General features: G+C 30.4%; 1 protein-coding gene across 1 annotated transcript; it reads right to left on the minus strand.

Annotated features, from left to right (window-relative positions):
- Positions 1-5,908: 5,908 nt before the first annotated feature.
- Positions 5,909-13,726, minus strand: LOC129942240 (glutactin-like). Its single transcript, XM_056051096.1, is given in 6 exon segments — positions 5,909-6,495; positions 6,557-6,753; positions 6,823-7,243; positions 7,306-7,623; positions 7,692-7,850; positions 13,484-13,726. Coding segments are annotated over 6 exon segments (1,761 nt in total). The 5' UTR covers positions 13,691-13,726; the 3' UTR covers positions 5,909-6,036.
- Between the last annotated feature and the right edge of the window lie 9,358 nt (positions 13,727-23,084).

Raw genomic sequence — 23,084 nt, forward strand, 5'->3', positions numbered from 1 at the left:
CAATACTAGAAGATTGCATGTAGGCAAATTCACTTATCGCATTATTCAAGTTGAATATACTACGAAGAATACAAAATCGAAAGCTAACAATAGATAGTCGTATGTTTGTAAGTATTAGGCATACTCCCAGGGTTTCGAAATTGATAAGACGCTTTTAGAGAATCCAATGCACCACTCGCACTATATTTATCAATGTTCTGATGGAACATGACGATGATTTATTGTGTTCGAGATTTGTAAAAAGGTCAGCTGGATGTACTGAACTGAGATTGAAGATTTCGAAAATATGTACCTTTTTCTATACTATCACTGATGGTCCTGAGAGTATTTTTATTACGAAAGTATTTTTAATCAAATTAAAATATGATTTATTCACATAATTAACTCAATGAATCATGTCAAGCCATCAGATCGGATTTGAAAATACTCATATTGTTCAATTTTAAAAACATAATTGAATTTTTTCGAAAATGATTTTTTCGATCACATTTGGCAAATTATATTATTTTCCGATTTATTTATGTATGCAATTTGGTGCTGTGGAAGTGCTTTTAGAACTTGCACAAAAATATATATTTTTGTAGTGGCAAGAAAAGCTGTGGATCACCATCGCTACTTCGTTTCTTCATGGTTTGAGTAAATTATCAAAAGTGATTGAAGTTATATACACACATTTAACAGTTGAAAAGTAAAAAGAATCTTACCAAAACATTGGTTTTCGTCTACAGTGGTCAAATTGAAAATAGAACAAAACTGACAGTGTTGCTGTTTACGGATAAGTTTTATAATCGAAATCTAGAAGCAAGCAATATTATTTTTTTAGAGTAGAAAAAGAAATTTTAACTCAATTACACTAGAAAAATTTGGTTTATAGTATTCTCTTTATAGTATACTCTTCTTTAAACGTTTTAATTTATATTGATAGAAAACTGCAAATAAAACCATTAACATTTACATATTTGTTACAATTTTAAAAATTATGGTTAAACAGAAAAAATTCACGATCTTGAAATATCAGGGCTTTTAGTTAAGCTAAAACAAAATATGTAGAAAATAATTGAAATATTAGGTGCTCTTAAAAGACAAATTAAAATATAAACAACTGTAACTGTTCGAGAAAGAAATTGTACCAGCAAATTCCATCCATACTCTCCATTAAAGACACTGAAAAATTCATGATACGAAAGATAACTTTTATTCTTGCAAAAGGAGGCAGACATGATAGATGTCTTCGTTTTTATTTAAGTTACACAAGCCACAAATAGAGTTAATATCACTACGGTCAAAAACGTAAGGTTTTGACATTAAATGTAAGGCTCATATCAGAGGCAGAAAGGTTCATTCTTAAATAATTTTTTTCACCTAGATATAAATTTATATATATCGGGTTTTTCAATAAGAGCACTACAAAAGTTTTTTCTTAAATAAAACAAAAACGGTTTTGGATATCAATGAAATTCTTTATTCCTCGATTTCTTTTTACATGGCCATCACGGGCACGCTTGCAGAAGTCCAGACGCTTAACCTAATTTTCGAAGGTTTTCAAGCATAAATCGGCCGATACTGCTGAAATTTCACGTTCGATATTTGTACGATGTTCATCAAGCGACTGGACTATTTTGTGAGATAAAACGTTCTCCAAACTTGTTTTTCAATAAATTGATTGTGACATTCGCTGTGTGGCTTGCCGTCCTGTTGGAACCACTTCTCCTCCAAGCCCATATCATCAAATTGTTGCCAAAAATATTCGGTTATAATTCACAGTAACGTGCCGGTATTGATCATCACGGAAGAAGTCCGACCCAATGACACCAGCGACCCATAAACCACACCAAACCGTCATTTTTTCGGGATGCAATGAAGACTCATGGACTACGTGTGGATTGATCACTGAAGATGATTTTTCTTCTTCGACACTTCTGGGGGTCAAGCGGCTTCAGTTCTTGTGTCAATTTAATTTTATAAGGATGTAGAAAAAGAGCTTTTCGCAAAATTCGCCACAACGACCATAAATATTGTCGTAGCGCTCTTAACATTAAGGTCACTGACTCCGAATTTCGATATTACATTTGAATAATTTTGACTCTCCATCATAAAATGGCAAATCTTACTAAAGAGAAATGTCGAAGGAGCGACAAGAAATATGACGGCGTTTGCTGTCCCTGTCGTTCTACTTTTGTAGCGTCCTTGTTGAAAAACCCTATATATATATATATTTCCCTAGCCTTATTAATATCCATTTGATACCTCTGATCAGATGTTCTAAAGCAAGTTCTTGCCAATTCTTAAAAGGATTATAACCACATCGACGAGAAACAAGGAGTATTCTTTTAAGTAACTTGTAATCAGTTCCTTTTATAACTTTGTTAACAGGTGTTAATTGTGGCGTTGAACATTTTGAATTTGGACGTTTCGTCCACAAAAGATTTCGTAAAAATTGTCACCATATTTAATTAATTGCTGACTTTACTACAGCCACTTTTTCTTTTAATAAATTACTCAAATTACTGGAAATAAAGACACTAAGTTCTTTAAATTCATTGACAACTTCGATTCTGGTGCAAACTAATGTCCAGGTCCCCGAGTTTCTGACAGAACGAGTTGTGTGCCTGAATATAGTTATTTTAGATTTTGTAAAATAAATTAATAGATACCATAAATCTTCAACCCTTTCAGCTTATTTATTTGAAGTGTTGTCAGCATATACCATATAATAACATTTTTACAAATATATCGCCAAGAAAAACTATATATGGTATTTGATTCTCAAAATCGTTTATAAACAAGCCGAACATTAACGGACTTAAAACATATCCCGGTGGGACACCAGTTTCTGAACAAAATCAATTTGACTCATTTTAAAAATCAATGTTGGATCCAGAAGGTCGTAGGGGCCCTGACGTCAATTTTATATTAAGTTGCTTTTAAATTCCTAAAACTAGCCTACAATTCCAATATGTCCGATAGTCAAAATAAAAGATTTTTAGAAAAATGTCTGTGCGTGTGTGTGTACGTACGTTGGTACGTTGGTACGTCCGTACGTTCGCGACGTGTTTTTCGTTGTCCATAGCTCAAAAACCAAAAGAGATATCGTATTCAAATACATTTTTGTATACAGATAAAAAGGCAGAAAGATGCAGAAAGGGCTCTCAAGAAAATTGAGTGGGCGATTTTTTACTATAGCAGTTTAAAAAAAGAGGCTGGGATGCGACCCACACTGATAACTTCCCATCCCGTCTGTCGATTTGTCTTGCTTCAAAGTTTGTCTATATGTACTCGTACCAATTTTTACCAAATTTGCGTACTATTTTTTGTAGATTTTTTTTAATGAAAAAACGGACTGTTGGATTTTTATATACAAATTACTGAATATCGAAAAGAATATTTTCTGTGAAATAAAATAAGTTTGAAGCCAATATTTTTAATTTTTGAAAAGCTATTTAAATTGAAAGTAAATTTTTACCAAGTATTAGAATTGTTTTTTTTTAGAGTTTTATTTTTTGTAAAAAAAACTATCAATTCGATTTTTTTCAAAATTTTATCGAATATTGAAAACAATATTTCTTATAAGATAAAATTAGTTTGAAGAAAATATTTCAAATTTTTGAAAAGATATTTGAGTCAAAAATCAATTTTCACCAACTTTTGAAAATTTTTTTTTAGGTTTTTAATTTTTTGCACAAAAACTGTCAATTCGATTTTTTTCAAAATTTTATTGAATGTTGACAACAATATTTGTTGAAAGATAAAAGTTGTTAAAAGCCAACATCTATAATTTTTGGAAAATATTTGAGTGGAAAATCAATTTTTTTTCTCAACATTTTTCAGAATGTTGAAAACAATATTTCTTATAAGATAAAATAAGTTTGAATCCTAAATTTTAAGTTTTTGAAAAGATATTTGAATCGATATTCAATTTTTACCAACTTTGAGTAATGTTTTTTTTAGATTTATATTTTTTATAAAAAAAACTGTCAATTAGATTTTTCTCAAAATTTTATCAGATATCAAAAACATTATTATTCGTTGCACAAAATTGTTTTGGAGATGAAATCATATTTCAGTCGTAAAATTTTGGAGGTGACAATTTTTTTTTTTTTCAGTTTTATTGATTTATAAAACAACCGTTGTATTGATTTTTTTCAAAAAATATACTTGTTTGGTATCACGTTACAATATGTTATTTAAAATTTAATTCAAGTCTCTAGCGTTTTTGGTTCGTAAGATATTTAGGGTTAAACAAAATTTCACCTTTTTTTCAAACTGCTATGGTAAAAAAACCACCCACGCAATTTTCTTGAGAGCCCTTTCTGCATCTTCCTGCCTTAATACCTGTATAACAAAATTTATTTGAAGTCGATATCTCTTCTGGTTCTTGAGCTATGGATGACGAAAAAAACGTCGCGAACGACGGACGTACGAACGTACGTACACACGCACGCACAGACATCTTTCTAAAAATCTTTTATTTCGACTCTAGGGACCTTGAAACATCGAGAAATGTCAAAATTTTCAATTTGACAAATCGGACCCATTACAATAACTTCCTATGGGAAGTTAAAAAAGGTGAAAATTTTGGTTAGCCCCTTAATATCTTACGAGCCAAAAACGCTAGAGTATATTTATCGAAAAAATCCAAATAACGGTTTTTTTTATTAATCAAAAATACTGAAAAAAATGTGTCACCTCGAAAATTTACGAATACAAAACGATTTTATCTCCAAAATAATTTCTTGCAACGAAAAATAAAGTTTTTAACATCTGGTAAATTTTTGGGAAAAATCGAATTGACAGTTTTTTTACAAAAAATAGAAACTTAAAAAACAATTAACAAAAGTTGGTAAAAATTTATTTTCGACTCAAATATCTTTTCAAAACTTTTATATCATGACTTCCAGCTAATTTTAACTTACAAATTTGGTAAAAATTGATGTTCGGTTCTTGATATCTCTCAAATTAATTTCATTTATCTAATTCTTAAAAATTTAAGAAATGCTAATTTAAACATTAAAATGATTTTCAAAAAAAAATTAAGTTATTCTAGATTCTTAAGAAATAAAATATCATTTTAATTTTTTAGAAAAACTTGTTTTGCAGGTACATTTGTAAATCTTAAAACATAGGAAATATTCTTAAACAAACTCCTTGGAAAACATTGACAAGTTCTATCGACCCAGTCGCGCATTTTATTTCTTTCAAAATTAATTTTCTGTTGAATACAAAAACATAAATTAAAGAAATCTATCTTTTGAAGTGAATTTGCTTAAGATGCTTTACTATTTTTCATTATTTTCAACGATATAAGTAGCTCAGTAATTGTAAAGTTGGAGTGGAGTCTTATCCTGGGTTAATGACATTTGCTTGTATAGATCTTTATAGATTTTATTTTGCTAAAGGTAAAGTGAATTTATATTTATAAAAAAGTTATTATTGTAAAGTGGGTGATGCTCAAAAACCGCATTAGGGTGCAAAATATGAATCAGGTTCCTTATTTTAAGCAATCAGGTTAACATAAGTATTAAAAAGTTCTTTTAGATGATTGCACAACACAATCAATGGCTTCCCAATCATATCAGGCCGACACTTTCCTCCTTGCAATAGAAAACCCCATGTTTTAGCTTAAAACGTGGCCTTAACTCAGATTAAATTGTGCACTTTCAAAAGCAGGTCCATGGTTAATCATACCAAAGTTATTTAAGTTTTGACCTCTTTAGAACCAATTCATCTCAGAAAATAAATCTACTTGATCTTTTATCATTTCAATTTTCGGAATCACAACAAATAAGACAGACATGATTCGGAGTAAAATATTTCGTCTAGGTCAAAATACATCACTTAATAACCAGATAATGACATTCTTTAAATTGAAATTTAATTACTGCTACAATTAAAACAATCCCCATTCTTATTTATATCACAAAAATAATCTATAGTATTTTATTTCAAAACAGTGCTCTTCTACTATACTCAGTTCTTTGATAGCAAATAAATATTATCGCTTCTTATTGTGTTCTCTATAAAAATAAGCTTCCCTTATCAACTCAATGCCCTACTACTCGCATCGTCATGATCATTTCTAGTCGCAGAGAATTCCTTGAAATAGTTTCCACCGATAGTCATCGTTTCGTCAATTTTCAAATATGGCCCATAAAGAGTTGACATAGGTGGCCAATATCCTCCACGGTATGAGGACACCGGTTGACCACTGATAACAAACGATGTCCAAAGTTCAACCATTCGCTTTGCCATTAACGTGTCTTCAGAATTCAGATACTTTACATGTTCGGGATATGGAAATAAATACATGGCTTCATCAGTTAGTGAAACACCCGCCTTAAATGGACTTTGATTATTGAGTTCTTCACTAAATTCCGGATAACGATTGAATTCCCCACGATAGTCAAATGTGTAGAGAAATGTTTGATGAGGAAGATGTTTTCCGTTCATATTCAGGGCAAGCAGAACAGGTAATTTGTACATCAGAGTTCCGGCCATCTGGTGATAAGAAAATATCATTGGTAAAAATGACCAATTAAAGTATTAAATCTAAGCTTACATCGATTAATGAAGGTGCCAGTGAGCTAAAAGTTCCATTTTCTAAAACTTCTCGGTTGAAAAACTGGTGAGTTATGAAACTTGTCGTAATCATTTGTTTATCTTCTCCAACGATCTGTTCCAAGATGTGTTGAATATAGTCAAATGCACTGTATTCATTATCAGGAATTCTTCCCTCAAAGTCCCCAGTAATGAGTTCTATAAAAGAAAAGAATGTATTAAAATAATTTAAAAAAATAAAGAAATTTAAAGTGGTACAGAACTTACGAGTTAAAGGAAGTGTTCCAGCATTTCTAGGAACTCCACCCATAGCTGGATATGTGAATTTTTCAACTTCTGCCATCAAAGCTGTTGGATGTTCTGGTAAAACTGGACTCACACCGCCAATGACAAATTGATTCCCACCATTTTTTTCGTTTTCTTGCTAAAATACTTGTAAAATTTTAGTTTCAAGAATTTGGATATTATTCATTTGCCTACTTACAGCATGTTCAAGGAAGCCTAACAATAATTGAATGGGATTTAGGCTCATAAGACAATCATTAAGATCTTGGCCAGTTGTAATATTTATACATCCAGATCTCACACCTATTTCCAGAGCGTGCTCTTGAGGTTGGTCATCTATGAACATGGGGCTCAAAGCTGATCCAGAATGATAGATAACTTGGTGAAACAGACCTGGTTCAACCTAGAAAAAGTGACAATTTTAGGACCTTTTTCTTTAAGTTTAAGAACACTATGTGTACTTACCACAGGTGATAGGGTTAGAAGATGAACAATAGCAGCACCACCAGCTTGACCAGCCAAAGTTATCTTACTCGCATCTCCGCCAAAACACCAAATAAAGTTCTTTATAAAATGCAAAGCTAAAAGAACATCCATAACACCAACATTTCCAGGGATGTCCTCAGTTAGAGTCGATAGAAACCCAAAAACTCCTAACCGATATTGAGGGGTTACTAAAACTATGTCCTTTTCCAATAGATAATCAGGAGGTGCTTCATTGTTTCTACCATCATAAAGTGAGTCCCCATGGATGTAAACAAGAACGGGATATTTGCCTGTAATCTTGAATCAATTGTACATTTTAAGGTCTACAAGTTAGTGGTATTAAAATTGTATTTATTTAATCTTACATTTGGTGTTGTAATTGTCATTGTAAGACAATCTTCAAGGTCAATATCAATGTCATAGGTTCTTCGAAATTTTGTTGTTAATGATTCGATGGAAAGACATCCTGTTTTTTCTACCATTGCATTGTAAGTGCCTGACCAAGGAGGAACCGGTACTGGATTCTGTTGAGAAGTTAAAGTTATTAATAAATTTGATGTTTTAAAATCATACCGATAAATTTTCAACAAACTATTAAAGCGTTAAATAATTTTCTTCTTCCTAGACCATGTCGTGTAAAACTTTTTTACAAAAGATCTCAAAACTAGTAGGTCTGAGCTTGAATCGTTTTTTAAACCTTCACAAAACTACTTTTTACCGCTTTTAATGAGAAGATTTAATAATACAACTAATGCATCTCTTATTCTCGTAAGTTGATGTTTAGGAGCTAACAAAGAAGCTGTAAAGTGAATCTTAGGAATTGTTTTAGCTAGAAGAAAGGTTTGAAACTATGTAGAATGAAATTTTGTATCTGTAAGAACCAAAAGCTCAGACCAAATTGCTTATTTTGCTTTTTCGGTCTAAAAAATTATGAGCCATGATTTAAACTAAACTAACCTCAGCAGCAACAGTCAAAAATGGAAACCAATGACACTGAAGCTGAATTTTCTTAGCTTTAAACGTAACGTTAATGGCGCAAAATCTTAACAACCTATTTTTAAGGGTTTAACAAATTACTTGTAAGCAATTTACCAAATATTTAGCATTTTAGTAAGTTATGTTAGATTAAAGTTGCCGTTTAATGGTCCATTGTGATACCCCATGAATCTTGAGGCTTTCTTCTAAGCTCTATAAAACCAGTCCTTTATGAAGCTTGAGAGGCTAAATATGTTAATATGATTTACATAGATCGTTATAGAAGAATTCTCCGAGGTAAATCTTGTGTTTTTTAGGTAGAGCAGGGCATGTACAGAGAAGGTGGAGAACTGTTTGCTCCTCTACCTCATCCATACAAAAGTCATTCTACAAAAGTCATTTGAAAATACACGTACCCGCTTGGCGTGCTTTCCTATAAGACAGTGTGCGGTTATGACACCATTGAATAATTACAATTGTAATTATTCAATGATGACACCTATTATCGAGCTTATATGTGATCTGCTTAGAGATAGCAAGCATCTTGAGCACATTAAATATAGTGTAGGCTAGATGTTTTTTGTGACCTAACACGTGGTGATGTTATTCCACCAGTTGTTTGCCTTCTTCATAGCGTCCTGCATTAGCAATAGTTTACAAGTAGCGATTGTTGTACTGTACCATTCTTGACGAATTCATCTGCCTTACCTGGGATATCTCTATGTCCCGGGAAAGGTGAATATATATCCATTAGAGATGATCAACAATTATGAGCTGTTATATAGAGATTGTAAAGACAGAGGCCAGAGATTTGATAGCGGCCTGACTATCTGAGAAAACACGGGTATCAGATATTGATATCACGTTTTCTTTAAGCCAGGAAAAGACAAAAGTTCGACCTGGAACACGCTACATTGATTGGGAACGCAGGATGAGAGACTTAATTTCAGTCGTTCAGAGTACACTCCTCCACCAACCCCTTCTTTTGTTTTTGATCCATTTGTATAAAAGTAGACTAACTCGTTTTCCAGTTTCAGGAATATCTTATTCTCTAAGAAAGATCTGGAAGGCATAGAAATCTGGAATTGCAATTGAGGGTGGTGTAGTCGTAATTGATTCTAAATACTTAAGAATTACAGAGTGTCCAATATGTTGTTAAAAACGAAGTTTTGAGGCGAATATCAGAGCTTGCAGCTGTTTGTTTTCTAAATATATTAAGAAGTGTTACTGTAAGGTAGAGTAGGGTATTCAGTGCCGTAGATTGGGTCGTGCAAAGCGATCCGTTTATACATAGGCAAGCTGAACGTTGGACTTCATTTATTTTGTCGCGGTTTACAGCTTTTTCTAAAGCAGTCCACCATACTGCCACACTGTACATTAAAATCGGTCTGATTACCGATTTGTATAGCCAATTTATGATTCGGCGTTGTAAGTCCCAGTTATTACCAAAAGCTTTTTTGCAAGGAAAAAGAGCTCCAGTAGCTTTTTGACGCTTACTTGTACACTGCATTTAATTTTGTGTCTAAAATAAGACCCTGTACTTAGCCTCGTTTGAGAACTTAAATCGGATTCCTTTAATATATATAAGCAGGGTTAACAAATGGAATTTTGTATTTCCTCGAAAATAGGACTAATTCGGTTTTGTGTGGGTTAAAACCCAGTCCACACTTATCCGACCAAAGTATTAGTCTGTCTAATGCATTTTGTAAGAGTTCTTTTAAGGTGTTAAGATGCGGCATAGACAATTACTCTGAAACTCACCGCATCCAGAATAGTTTGGATTTCATTTACCACTAGGTTCCTGAGAAGAGGGGATAGAACACCACCTTAGCCTTTGTGCCTTTAACAAGCACGTTCGATGTCAAGGAAAGCAACCAAAGTGAACTGTCTATAATAAAGGGAGAATTCGGTGGTGCGTCTAGTGTGTGTAACTCTTTCTAAATGCTTAAGTAATTTACTAGGGGAGCCCAACATTTTAAACCTTACTTTTGTTTTTGCTAACTAGTAAATTGCTAATTGCCTTTTATTAAAAAACGAGCATCCAAACATGTTTAAAAAATTCGCGAAAATAGGCGAAGCAAATACACTTAAACAGACCTATTAATTGGAGTTCCCAACTATAGACTGGACCGTTTCATCCACAGCTCTTATTAGATGTTATATGGATTTATCAAATTTATCTAATTGCTAAAAGTTAAAGTAGCCATTGCGTTATCTGAACTTTAGCATATTATTAAGAGATAGTAAGATATTAAAATCGTTTAAAATTAGGTATATCCTCTTTAAAGCTTTATCAGTTTTTATACATACCTTAGGGCGTAAGCTACCTCACTAATATTATAAAACTAGCTTTTGCCTTATCCAATACTAAATTCTAAATCCAGATTCATTGCTGAATCATCACCACTCCAATTATAAAAATAGGTATCGATATTTAGATATTAAGTCAGTTTATCAATGATTTAAGAACAAAAATATTTAAATTTTTACAAATATTGTCTAAAGAAATAATTTAAAAAAAAAAAAAAAAAATTATCAAGCTCAATAAAAATCCCACCATTAACAACATCAAAATTGAAACAAATAAAAACTAACGATCTCATTTTTTCTAATTTTAATTAAGAAAGTGTTGCCTTTCTGATTTATGCGGTTCATTATTTTTGTGACCGATAAATTGTCACAATAATAATAATTAATTAAAAGACTTAGTATTCAAGCTGCCCTCCGCAAGTTGATAGAACAAGAATATAAATATATAGTTTGTTGGCTCGCTCTGTTGGAACTACATATCAATCAATTCATGTGCCAGCAAAAATTGGTCTGGGAAATAATTGAATTAGGATCAACCGATTTCTTGTCTAATCAATCGATTAAGATGACTTAATTGCCGCTTTTTTAAATAATTTTGTTTGTAAAGTTATATCGGCGTTTTGTGTATAAGAAATAAAAGCTACAAAAAATTGTTTTCCATTAAGATATCTCGAAAACTTAACTTAACTTGAAATCAAACTCATTTTATCATGTGCAAAATATTATATCTAGTTATTTTTTTTTTGTGAAAAATTAATTTAACATTATTTTTACAAACAACGAAATACTGCAAAAAAAATAAAAACTGATAAAAATGGGTTTTTGACTCAAATATCTTAAGAACAACACTTAAAACATTTTTTTATGATATAAGTTCTTTTTTAACTTTCCATAGGAAGTTATTGTAATGGGTCTGATTTGTCAAATTAAACATTTTGACATTTCTCGACGTTTCAAGGTCACTAGAGTCGAAATAAAAGATTTTTAGAAAGATGTCTGTGCGTGCTTCTGTTCGTACGTTCGTACGTCCGTACGTTCGTACGTCCGTACGTTCGCGACGTTTTTTTCGTCGTCCATAGCTCAAGAATCAGAAGAGATATCGACTTCAAATAAATGTTGTTTTACAGATAATAAGGCAGAAAGATGCAAAATATTGTAAGTTATTTTAAATTTTTTTAGAATAATTTAAATGATAATGTTTTTAACAAACCACGAAAACCTACAAACCTTTTAAGCAAGACAAATCGACAGACGGAATGGGAAGTTATCAGTGTGGGTCGCATCCCAGCCTCTTTTATTTTTGTTTAAATTATTAACTTTTGAACAAAGAATATATGCTACCTACAACAAATTTACCTTTTGGTAACAGTTTAACGGCTATTGTTTACTTGGTTAATTGACTTGAGTTTGTGTTTTGTTTTAAAAGAATACTACGTTATTAATTTTAAGAATAAATTTAGAAAAATCGCTCATTTTTTAAATTGGTTTAATATTTTTATAAAATAAGTTTTTAAAATTAAACAACTGATTTTGATTGCAAAATCGGGATAATTCAAAACGGAATTTTAAAAAAGGATTGTAAGAAACGAAATTTCAAAAAGCGCGATTATACAAAATTGGAATTATAAAAAAAAAAATTATTATAAAAAACGGGATTTTGTAAAATAGGAATATAAAAACTGGGGTATCGAACCCAACCCCCAAAAAAAACTTTTTCATTTAGCTTTTTCTGCAATTATTAAAACCTTTCAATTGCCAGTTTTTGTGAAATAAATTTTTTTGCAATCTGAATACTTAGAGAATTAATGAAAGTATAAACTTCTAAATTATTTTATTTTAAACAAAATGTTGTTAACATTATCTTTGTAAAATTAAATCGGCGTTTTGTGTATAAGAAATAAAAAGCCTTCGAAAAAGCTACAAAAAATGGTTTTCGACTAAGATACCTCAAAAACTTAACTTAACTTGAAATCAAACTGATTTTATCATGTGCAAAGTATTGTTGCTAGTATTTTGTTTTTGAAAAATTTAAAATAATTTTTACAAACAACGAAATACTATAAAAAAAATAAAAACTGTTAAAAATGGTTTTTTGACTCAAGTATCTTAAGAACTAAGAATTACATATATTGGCTTTAAACCTTTTTTAATTTCACACAAACGCTGTTATTAATATTTTGTAAAACGAATGGAATATTATCAGTATGGGTGGGATACAAGCCTCTTATTTTTTCGAAGATGTCATACAAGTATTTGATTTAGTCTTCGGAGATTTGAAAATTTAGAATTTTACAGTTAAACTTATGATTTTCTATTCAGAAATTGGAGAAAGTAAGAATCGTTTTATTTCCATCATTCTTTTCCGTAAATTTTCTTGGATAAAAATTCTGATGATATTAGTTCTTTTTCTAAATATATTCGTACGACAATGTTGCTCCATTTGAAATAAACACTTTATTCCGAAGAAGAAGAAGACCCTTTATAGTTCATAAGATTATTAAATCGAAAAACTATTTTCACCAATTTTTTTTCTGCAGGTTTTTATTTTTGTAAAAATATTATAATAAACAATGTAATAAACAATTTAATAGATTTCTAAAACGTTATTCGTGTAGTATAAATTTATTCCCAAATAAGTATTTTTTTGTATCATTAAAATTTGTAAAATACATATTTTTAAGTCGAAAACATAAAACCAACAAAAATGTTCACTTCATCACATTTCGATTTTATTGTCGAAATTATTACACATTTTTGAGATGTAGGGGAGTAGTTATTAAGTAGTTTTGTAAAAAACTAAATTTTTTACAGAATAAATGTTATTGATGTGATTTATTGAAACAGAATAATAACTTAACAATTTTTCACACACCTTAAATCGTTTAAGACCCGATGGAGATTCCGCGTATCTCAAATCAATGAAATGCTGAACTTTACGTTGGGTCCAAGCTGTTTCGATAACTCTGCCTCTAACTAAACCCATATTGGGTAACTCCACAACTATTGTATCATTTTCCGATGATTTAACAAAATTCAAATAGAATGAACAAATGACTATCATAAATATTTTAACTGACATTTTCTTTTGTATTTCTTAAGTCACGAGACTACAAAATAGAACACTTCTTAACAACCCGCGTTATAGATCAGTGTTGAAAGGAATCAAAGTGAAGACTAAAATTTTGATCTAAAAGAATTATATTATTTGCATCTTTTGTTTGGCTTATTTTGTATGCAAAATATTTCAATGACTAAAGGAATATATTTAAGTTCAACTGGTTCTTGAAAGGAAAACATAATTTCAAAGAGAATTATTCATACCATATGCCGAAACTAAATTAGGTCAGAAATTCAATTCGAATGTAAACATAACATATTAAGAATCATTTTGATATTATAGTTTTTTTTTTCGTAAATTTAAAATGTATAAATTAAGTTTAGTTATCTACTCATCAAATATTGGATAGGTTCGTTGACTTTGATATTTATAAATTTTAAAGTAAATTTTAGTAAAACTATAAAGATAGAACGTAGAATACTTTGAAGTAAATGCATCTTTTATAGATACTATAACTTTTCTTCCCAAGACCTTAAAACATTTTTTGCAATATAAGATGCTTAGTGAAGAATAAAGAGAATTAATAGTTTGACTGGAAGTGCTTTATAAGACATCACAGAATGAGATAGGATTTATCATTGTTTTATTACCACTCATTAAAAGATATTGATATTTTGACATTCCCCGAATTTTCAAGGTTTCTAGAATATAAATTCACAATTTTTTTATACAGTGGTGGTTTTTTATTACAACATTAAAAAAAAAACAGCTAAAATCTTAATTAGCCTCAAATGTCTCATGAACATGCATATTTTTATCACCTATATTTGAATTGTATTCTTTACTCAAAATCAAATAAGACTTATTTTTGAATAATGAAAATAAAAACAATTTCAAAAAATAAGTCGAACATTTAAAGAACTAGAATTGATATAACAACACCTAGAATAATGAATAGAATAATAACCAACAACCAAATTTCGGAAATCAAAAAATGTATATTTCTATTTTCTAAATAACAAAAAAGACAATTTATCAAAAATAAATGTTTTTTTACTAACTTGAAATTAAAAAAAAAATATATGTACGCATTTGCTATACTTTATAGGATTTTAAATAAAGAGGGATTTGTTTAATTGTTTCACAAAATTTAAATGTTATGAAATGGTAATTTGTTGCGCAAAAATTAATTTGGTAGCTGATATGGGTTATTTGATATTCCCAAAGAACACTTTCAGTTCTATGCAACCAATGAAGCGAACTTCCAAAAAATTGTTTTGTATTAAAATAATTTCAAAAGTTTTTTATCATGTTTTGAAAACAAAATTTACTGCTCGAATTTCAGATACAAGGTGTTTGGAAAGAAAATAGCTCAAAAATAGAATATCCAAAATTATTGTTTTCAGAAGCTGTAATATATATTGATTGTTTTAATGGCTATTATTTTTTAACCGGAAGTGCACTTTTAAAAACTAAAACGAATATGAGCTTTCGAAGTCATATTTGTGTAAAAGAAAGTTACAATTAAAAAGAATTTGAATTTGTTGAGTAAGCCCCAAAATTAATATTGACAAAAAGGCTGGGATGCACCCCCCACTGATAACTTCCTATTCCGTCAGTCTGATTTGTCCAAAACTTAAACAAAATGTTAATAACAGTATTTTGTTTGGGATACAAAATTTGTAGTCAATATTTTTTAGTTGAACAAAATTTCTTAACATTTTTTGTTGTTTTTGGAGGTTTTTTTTTTATTTGTAAAAGAAGTTTAATTTTTCTTAAAAGCTAACTAAAAGTTCGCAACAATATTTTGCATTTATGATGAAATAAGTTTGATATCAATTTCTGTTTTTCTTCCAGAGATTTTTATTAATTTTGGTAGCATTTTTTTTTCTAATTTGATTTTTAATTTCAAAAACTACAGATTTTTTTTTAGGCTATTATCTTTTCAATATCTTCATTAATTCACGTGATATCGGGTTTTGAACTTTAATTTTTACCAACTTTGTGTAGTATTTCTGTGAATACTAACTATTAAGAAAAAACTGATGATTGGATTTTTAAAATAAGTAACTGAATGTTGAAAACAATAATTTTGATATTGATATTTGAGTGGAAAATCTATTTTTATTAACTTTAGTATTTTTTTTTTTAAATATCTATTCGATTTTCTATAAACTTTACTAGATGACAAAAATGCAATTCTTCTTATTTTGGAGGTAAAATAGTTCTTGGTTTTCTAAATATTCGAAGTGGCAATTTTTTTCTTTTTTGAATTTGCTATTCGATTTTTTTTTCTAAAAATCCTTTCTGTATCTTTTTGTATCATTATCTGTATAATAACATTTAATTGAAGTTGATATCTGAACTGTTTCTTGAAATATGGATGAGGAAAAAAGCTTCCCGAACGTACATACGTACAGACGCACATACAGACATTTCTCTAAAAATCTATGATTTAGGTTCTTAAAGACAAATGGCGAAGCTTGAAGCTTAAATGCAAAAGCTGTCATTAAAAGCGCGCATTTTGAAGGACGTTCACAGAACTGAAATTTTCATCATTTTCATTAATTGTTTTAAAAACCTTTTAAAAAAAGTAGCGTTTGTTGCATGAGTAAAGCAAAAGTGTTATTATTCAATGAAGCTTATGAATCAAGAAAACGAAGGTACGTCCTTTATACCAAAAAAACAAGGCCTGTTCTTCAAAGCCACCTGTTTAACCACACCACAAATGACTTTCTTTGGCCAGTGTACATCAAATACAAATGATATTTTTGGTCTATTTTCAAAAAAAAAAATATTTCGATACAATCTTAGATGCATAAAGAATGATCAGAATACTTTCTGTTATGTCTTATTTTTCAGCAAATATCTGTAATGAATTTATCCATGTCATGGGAAGACAGGTTTTGAAAACTATTGTAAAAGAAGTCAAAATGGCAAAATATTTTTTAATCAGCGTTGAAAGTACACCCGATCTGTCTCATGTTGATTACCTAAAATTTATTATTCGTTACGCTAAGAATCACGAGCCTGTTGAGATGTTTTTGGACTCTATTCCAAAACCAATATAGATCTGATTATTTACCGGAAACCATACTGAAGTTTTTAGAGGATCACGACATTTCGATAACAGATTGCAGAGACCAAAGCTACGACAACGCGACAAATATGTCAGAAAGGTTTTCTAGTCTGCAGGCACTAATATAGGAAAAATGTAAATTTTTCACTTTTGTCCAATGTGCAGGGCACTAATTAAACTTGGTAGGAGTGCATGCCGCTGGGTGTCTTAGAAGCAACCAAATTATTTGACATTATTTAAAAATTGTATAACTTTTTTTCGGTATCTTCTCATCGATGGAGTGTGTTGAATGCTCATTTAGGTCAAAAATAAGTTTTAAAAAGTTTTTCTCAATCAAGATGGTCGGCGCGAGCTGATGCACTAAGCGCCTTATATAAAGGTCATCAAGAAATTGAAGAAGCTTTGATTTCTATCGCGAACGATTTAATACAGGCACGAGCGGCCAGAGAGGAAGCATTTAGTCTTTGCAAGAAAATGTCCTTGAATTTACCATACTTACAGAACTTTATAACTCTGTATTGCAAAGAATTAATAAAACAAGCACTTTACTTCGAAACAAAATATTATTCTGGATGTTGCAATAAATTTGCTGAGAGCAATAGATGAATTTATAATGGGGCTCAGGGACAATTTTGATAACTTTAATTCATCAGCCAGACAAAAAACCTCGGATTCCGAATATAAGGACGTTTTGACTTTTTTCGATTAAAAACTCTAAATTCAGAAGACTTAAAAGAGAACTGCAAATCTTTTGCTTAATGTGAATGGAGATGACTACATGCTGAATGCCTGAATTTAAAACACTATTTGAAAATTAGTCAGCACGAAAATGAAAAAACTGATGACATTCTAGAGCTTAACAATTTTTTAAAAACTAATAAAATTGAAGATGCATTTCCAACTGTAAAATTGCACGAAGAATTTTCTTCAGTATGATGGTGACCAATTGCAGTGGGTAACGTTCCTTCTTTAAATTAAAAAGAATCAAAACGAACTCAGAACTACAATGATTCAAGAAAGATTGACATTTTTGTCGCTGGTGTCAATCGAAAGTGACATTCTCAGAGGCATCGCTTTTGAAGATGTGATCAATGATTTTGCTAATCTCAAATCAAGAAAAAGACCCCTTCAATAAATATTCCTTTCTTTTACCTGCAAAAATATAGTGGTAACTCAAAAATTTGCGATTTTGAGTTAAGTATACAGAAAAAATCTGTAAAAAAAATACTATATTTTGGACAACCTGTCATAAAAATACTTCTTAAACTGAAAGCGTGAAGGTGAAAGTTTTGTTGTGTATTTTTAATAACGTCCCTTAACTATTCATCAGTAAAATGACATTTTCAGTTTCACGTAAGCCGTCATAGTGAGTTGTTGTGTCGTTTGTTGCAGAAAAAGTTTTTAACGGATATTGTCGGACTACACTGAAACGAAGAGGTTAGTACACTTTTTTATTTGTGGCACTTATCTTAAAAAATATTATTGAAGTATGATAATTAATTTTTAGGAAAAGTGACACTTTTCGTTATACGTCATTTCTCACTAATTCATTTCACTATTGTCTTAGTGCTTATTCGCGTTAAGTCATTTTGCTTTGGAAAAAACCAAACAAATTTGAATAATTTTTTAAAACTAAACTGACATTACGTATTTTATGTCAAAATTATTTTAACTTTTCAGAATGTTAAAAGTCACTTTCTAAAGTTATGTCAATTTGAGTGAAAATATACAAGCTAAAACTTTAAAAAGTTTTGTTTTTGCAGTAGGTATAAAAAGTGCCTTTTCGTCATTTTTTTTGGAAAATACTAGAAAATAATTATTTTCATAATGCGACCAAATTTTTGTTTTATAATGAGGATTGACCTGATCTCAATCACTCGTTACACTGGCGAGACATTTGACCAATGTCAATAAACCAGAATGGACAGTTTCACCCTCGAATCAGATCAACGTAGCCTAATAATTGAACCATATTTGCCAGCATCACCATTAGATGTACAAAACATTAATTGTTATAACTACGAAAACACTATAAGTATTTTATAGTCACAATCTGTTTTGATGTTAAATTTTCGCCTGAATATTGCTTTTATAGCATCAACATTCACCTTCGAATCAACCTAGTTTACCCAATCATCAATCAACTGCTTCGTTTATACAATCAACCGAAAGTACTCATCTTCAATTCAACATAGGACAACAGTCAACCGAATATACTCAACTTCAATTCAACATAGATACACGAAATCAAATCACCTCTGAACCTAGATGTAGTGGTGTCAGTGTCTCTAATCTAAGAGCAAGTCAAAGTAACCTAGTAAATGAAGGATCTTTGTCAGCTTCTTCATCCGATGAGACAGGCTCTGATTTGTCTTCAGATGACTACTGTGATGATCCAAATTTTAATTCTTCAGGCTGTTCTTCAGAGTCTTTGGATGATACTCCAGCTTCAAGTCCGATACAAACTATACAATCAAATGAAAAAGAAAAGCGGAATTCAAAAAAGAGACAAATTTTAAAAGCTAAATGGACAAAAAAAAAAGCTTTCGATGCAAGGAGATTTGGAAAACCCTATATTTTTTAAATTCGAAAGTAAAAGGTTCATTTAAGGCAGAAAAATGGGTACCCTTTGTCAGTGCAGGCTTGGATGTTCGACAAAAGTAAATGAAGAAGATCGATTGAAAATATTTACGAATTACTGGAACTTTGGATGTATCAAGAAGCAACAATCTTTTATTGCGTCTTCGATGATCGATACTAAGCCGAAGTATCGATACATTCGGGTAGAAAATGATCCCACCCACAATGACATTAACAGGAACTTTCGTAAAAATAAAAATGCAATTGAAAACTCGAGAGCAAGAGTTTGCAAAAAAAATTTCGTATCTACTCTTGGAATCAATAGACCCATTCGTACTGCCCAGCAAAAAAGAGATAAATCAATCACCAATATGGTTCTAGGCGACTTAACAGGTAGGCACCCCCCAAAACAAAACTGACGAATCTGTTTTGAAAGAAATACGGGATCACATTGAATCAATACCTTGTATTCCTAGCCATTACTGTAGGTGAAAATCTAAAATGGAATACATTGATGGTGGTTTATCAATTACACAGATACATCGAAACTATGCTTAGAAATGCAAGGAAAAACAAATTCCTTTTGCTAAATATAATGCTTTCCAAAACGTGTTTGTGAATAACTTCAACATAGGTTTTTAATAACCCAAAAAAGATCAGTGTGAAGACTGCACTGCTTGCGAAACCAGCAGTGACCAAAAAAGCCTGAAAGAAAAGTATGACGACGATCTTTCAATTACAGAAAAAGATAAACACTTCTGCCAATGAAACAAATATAATAGCTGTATACCACCTTCAGGCTGTTCTACAATGTCCGAGAGGATACTCAAGTATTTTTTACTACGTGTCCAAGATAAATGTGTTCAATTTTACAATCTGTGAACTGCAGACTAAAAATGTGGAATGTTCCGTTTGGCACGAGGGCCTAGCCAGAAGGGGGGCCAACCAAATTGGTTCCTGTGTTTTCATGTAATTGAAAAAGCTGCAAGAAAACTCAACAGGATTGTTTAATGTCATTTTTTAATCCGACAATTGCTGTGGACAATAAAAAAAACAAATTTATTATTGCTTTATACGCTTATGCAGTGCAAAAACTTCCTAATTTGAACACTATAACTCACAAGTACCTTGTTGAAGGTCATACCCAAAACGAAGGAGACTCGGTTCTTTCTGTAATTGAGCGTAGTATTAAAAATGCGTTGAAATCAGGACCTATTTATACTAATGATCAATACGTAACGATTATTCGCACCGCTAAAAAAACAGAAAACCCATTTCATGTCCATGAGCTAGATGAAACAAAGTTCTTTGATCTCAAAACGTTATCTGCTGAAATGGAATTAAACTACAACACGGATGATCATAGAGGTAAAGGTAAAATGACGGATATTAGAATAATGAGATTAGAAAAAGCTAATCCTGGTATTTTTTCTGTTAAATGTCATACGCCGAAGACAATTTTCGTCGAATCCAAATAAGAGCAAACAACACTAGATCATTCGAAGGAGTATCTAATCTGTGGCTTGATATCTTGGATAACTCGGGCAGCTGTGTATCTACAAAAAAGAAAGAAGGATTATTGAAACTATTCGATAAAAATCAGATTCCTTCTTTCTATAAAGACTTTTATTCAAAAATCAAAAGCGTCTAAATAATTTTGTGATAAAACAAAAATTCTTATCTTAATTTTTTATATAATTTTTTTTTTCGGAGTTCAACGAAGTTCCTATTTTCGTATTATTTATACTTAATTTTAGTATTTTTTTGACTGTGAAAGATACTTAAAGACTGAAGAACAGTTTTTTTTTGATAATTAATGTTAATTTATCTTTGAATAAGTTTTTCTTTTTCGTTTGTTTAATTAACTTAGATTGATAATATTTTATATTATTTACACATAAATTTAGTATTTTTTTGACTGAAAGATACTTAAAGACTGAAGAACTGTTTTTTTTTCAATTAATGGTAATTTATCTATAACTACGTTTTTCTTTTTAGTTGGTTAAATAATTAAGATCGACATTTTTGTTAGAAAATACTCTTGAAGAGTATAATCATTTGTTTACTGAAAATCAGTGTTTAATAAAAAATATAATATAGTTTTGTTAATAAATACATCTATTAGTTTCATTTAAATACCAAACGAAACTTTTTAGAGCATTTTGAAAAAAAAAAAACACTAAAACCGTAATTATTTTTATTCCAAACGTCATGAGTCTTTAATTATACCAATAATTAAAATTCAGATAAAAAATCATTTTTTAAGATTCAAAATTATTCAAATCGCTTTTCTGAAAAACTAAGTATTTTGAGTTACGAAAGCTTGCTTCTGAGGGGACGATATTGTTCTTCAAATTACATTCTCAATAACTTATTTAATTGTCTGTTATTTAAATTTTGTTTATATTTGAATTTTTATATGAAATATTTATTTTTTGTTTTTATTTTTACATTGTTTATGTTTATGTTTTTTAATGAATTAAACAAAAATGTATTTATTCAAAAAATTAAAAGAATAAATCAATTCAAAGTTATGTGATTTGTTCTGTATACCTTTATTACACAACATAACATTTTAATATAATCATACAGGTGCCCCATTTTCGAAAACTGCCCAGGGCCCCCAAAAGAGTAAAAACGGCCCTAGTGGATTCCTACTGAGATCTCTTTCACAGCTGTCTCCTAAACCTTTCCTTTTTTGTGTACATATTACATAAGTTAAAATATAGATTTTTCCATACAAATGCTTTGTTTAAAATTTTAATAATTGGGATCGTAAATCCCACAAGATTTTATTTATTTTAACAATTTCATTATAATTTTAACAATTTTATAATTTTTTTATGAGATGGTTAAATGATCAATCATCTCAATTTAATGTCCCAAATATCAGGTCAAAATTAGTCACCTTGATTCCTTAACTCTATCCATATAAACCATAAAACCAAAAATTTTAGCAGAGTGAAGTCAAAAGTAAAAGTTTACTCAACTTGCGCTTCAGCTTCGGCTTGTGTGTTGTTTTCGTACTTTTCTATTTTGACAGTACCACTGGCTTTAGCCAGTTACAGAAATTATGAACCCAAGGAGTCCACTTTTAAACTTAATTGAAGTTTTCTCGACAATAGCCCAATAACATTTTTAACAAAAAAAATGACTATAAAAAAATCTGTAACAAAGAAAAATCCTTTAGCCATCTTCCAGAGTTTATTGACTCACATAACTTTTACTATTGTGTAAATATGTAAAGACCTATGTTTGTAGAATTTAATTTTTAAAATGAATGTAAACATCGTGGGCTGGCATTATAGGTCAACTAACAGAAATAGCCCAAAGCTAGAGCTTTTAACTCTTCTTTGATAAAATCTGGTTTTTGATGAATGTTGTTTCTCTGTTTATTTAAATATATTCAAAAGATCTTTGCTCCTCAAGTCGTGAGCCATCGGAGCCGACGACGACGCGATGTAGCCTATAAAATATTGCTAATGTTGTCTTGTCGCGTGCTATTACGTCACGGCAGAAGGTGTTTCAAAAACTAATAAATCCTGAAATCCATTATGCTTTCAGGTGCTCCTATAGTAAAGACGAGGAACTTTATTAGCTTAAGAATCAAAGATAGTTTATTGACCTAACAAACAAAAGTTAGACTTTTTTTTTGCAAAACCCATCATAATTTATCTTTAACATAAGTGCGGCATCTTTCAATAGAAAATTCTTAAGATTTTAGAAAAGATTTCTTTAAGGCAAATTTGCGAATAT

Source organism: Eupeodes corollae, chromosome 1, assembly GCF_945859685.1.
Source record: "Eupeodes corollae chromosome 1, idEupCoro1.1, whole genome shotgun sequence".
Taxonomy (NCBI): domain Eukaryota; kingdom Metazoa; phylum Arthropoda; class Insecta; order Diptera; family Syrphidae; genus Eupeodes; species Eupeodes corollae.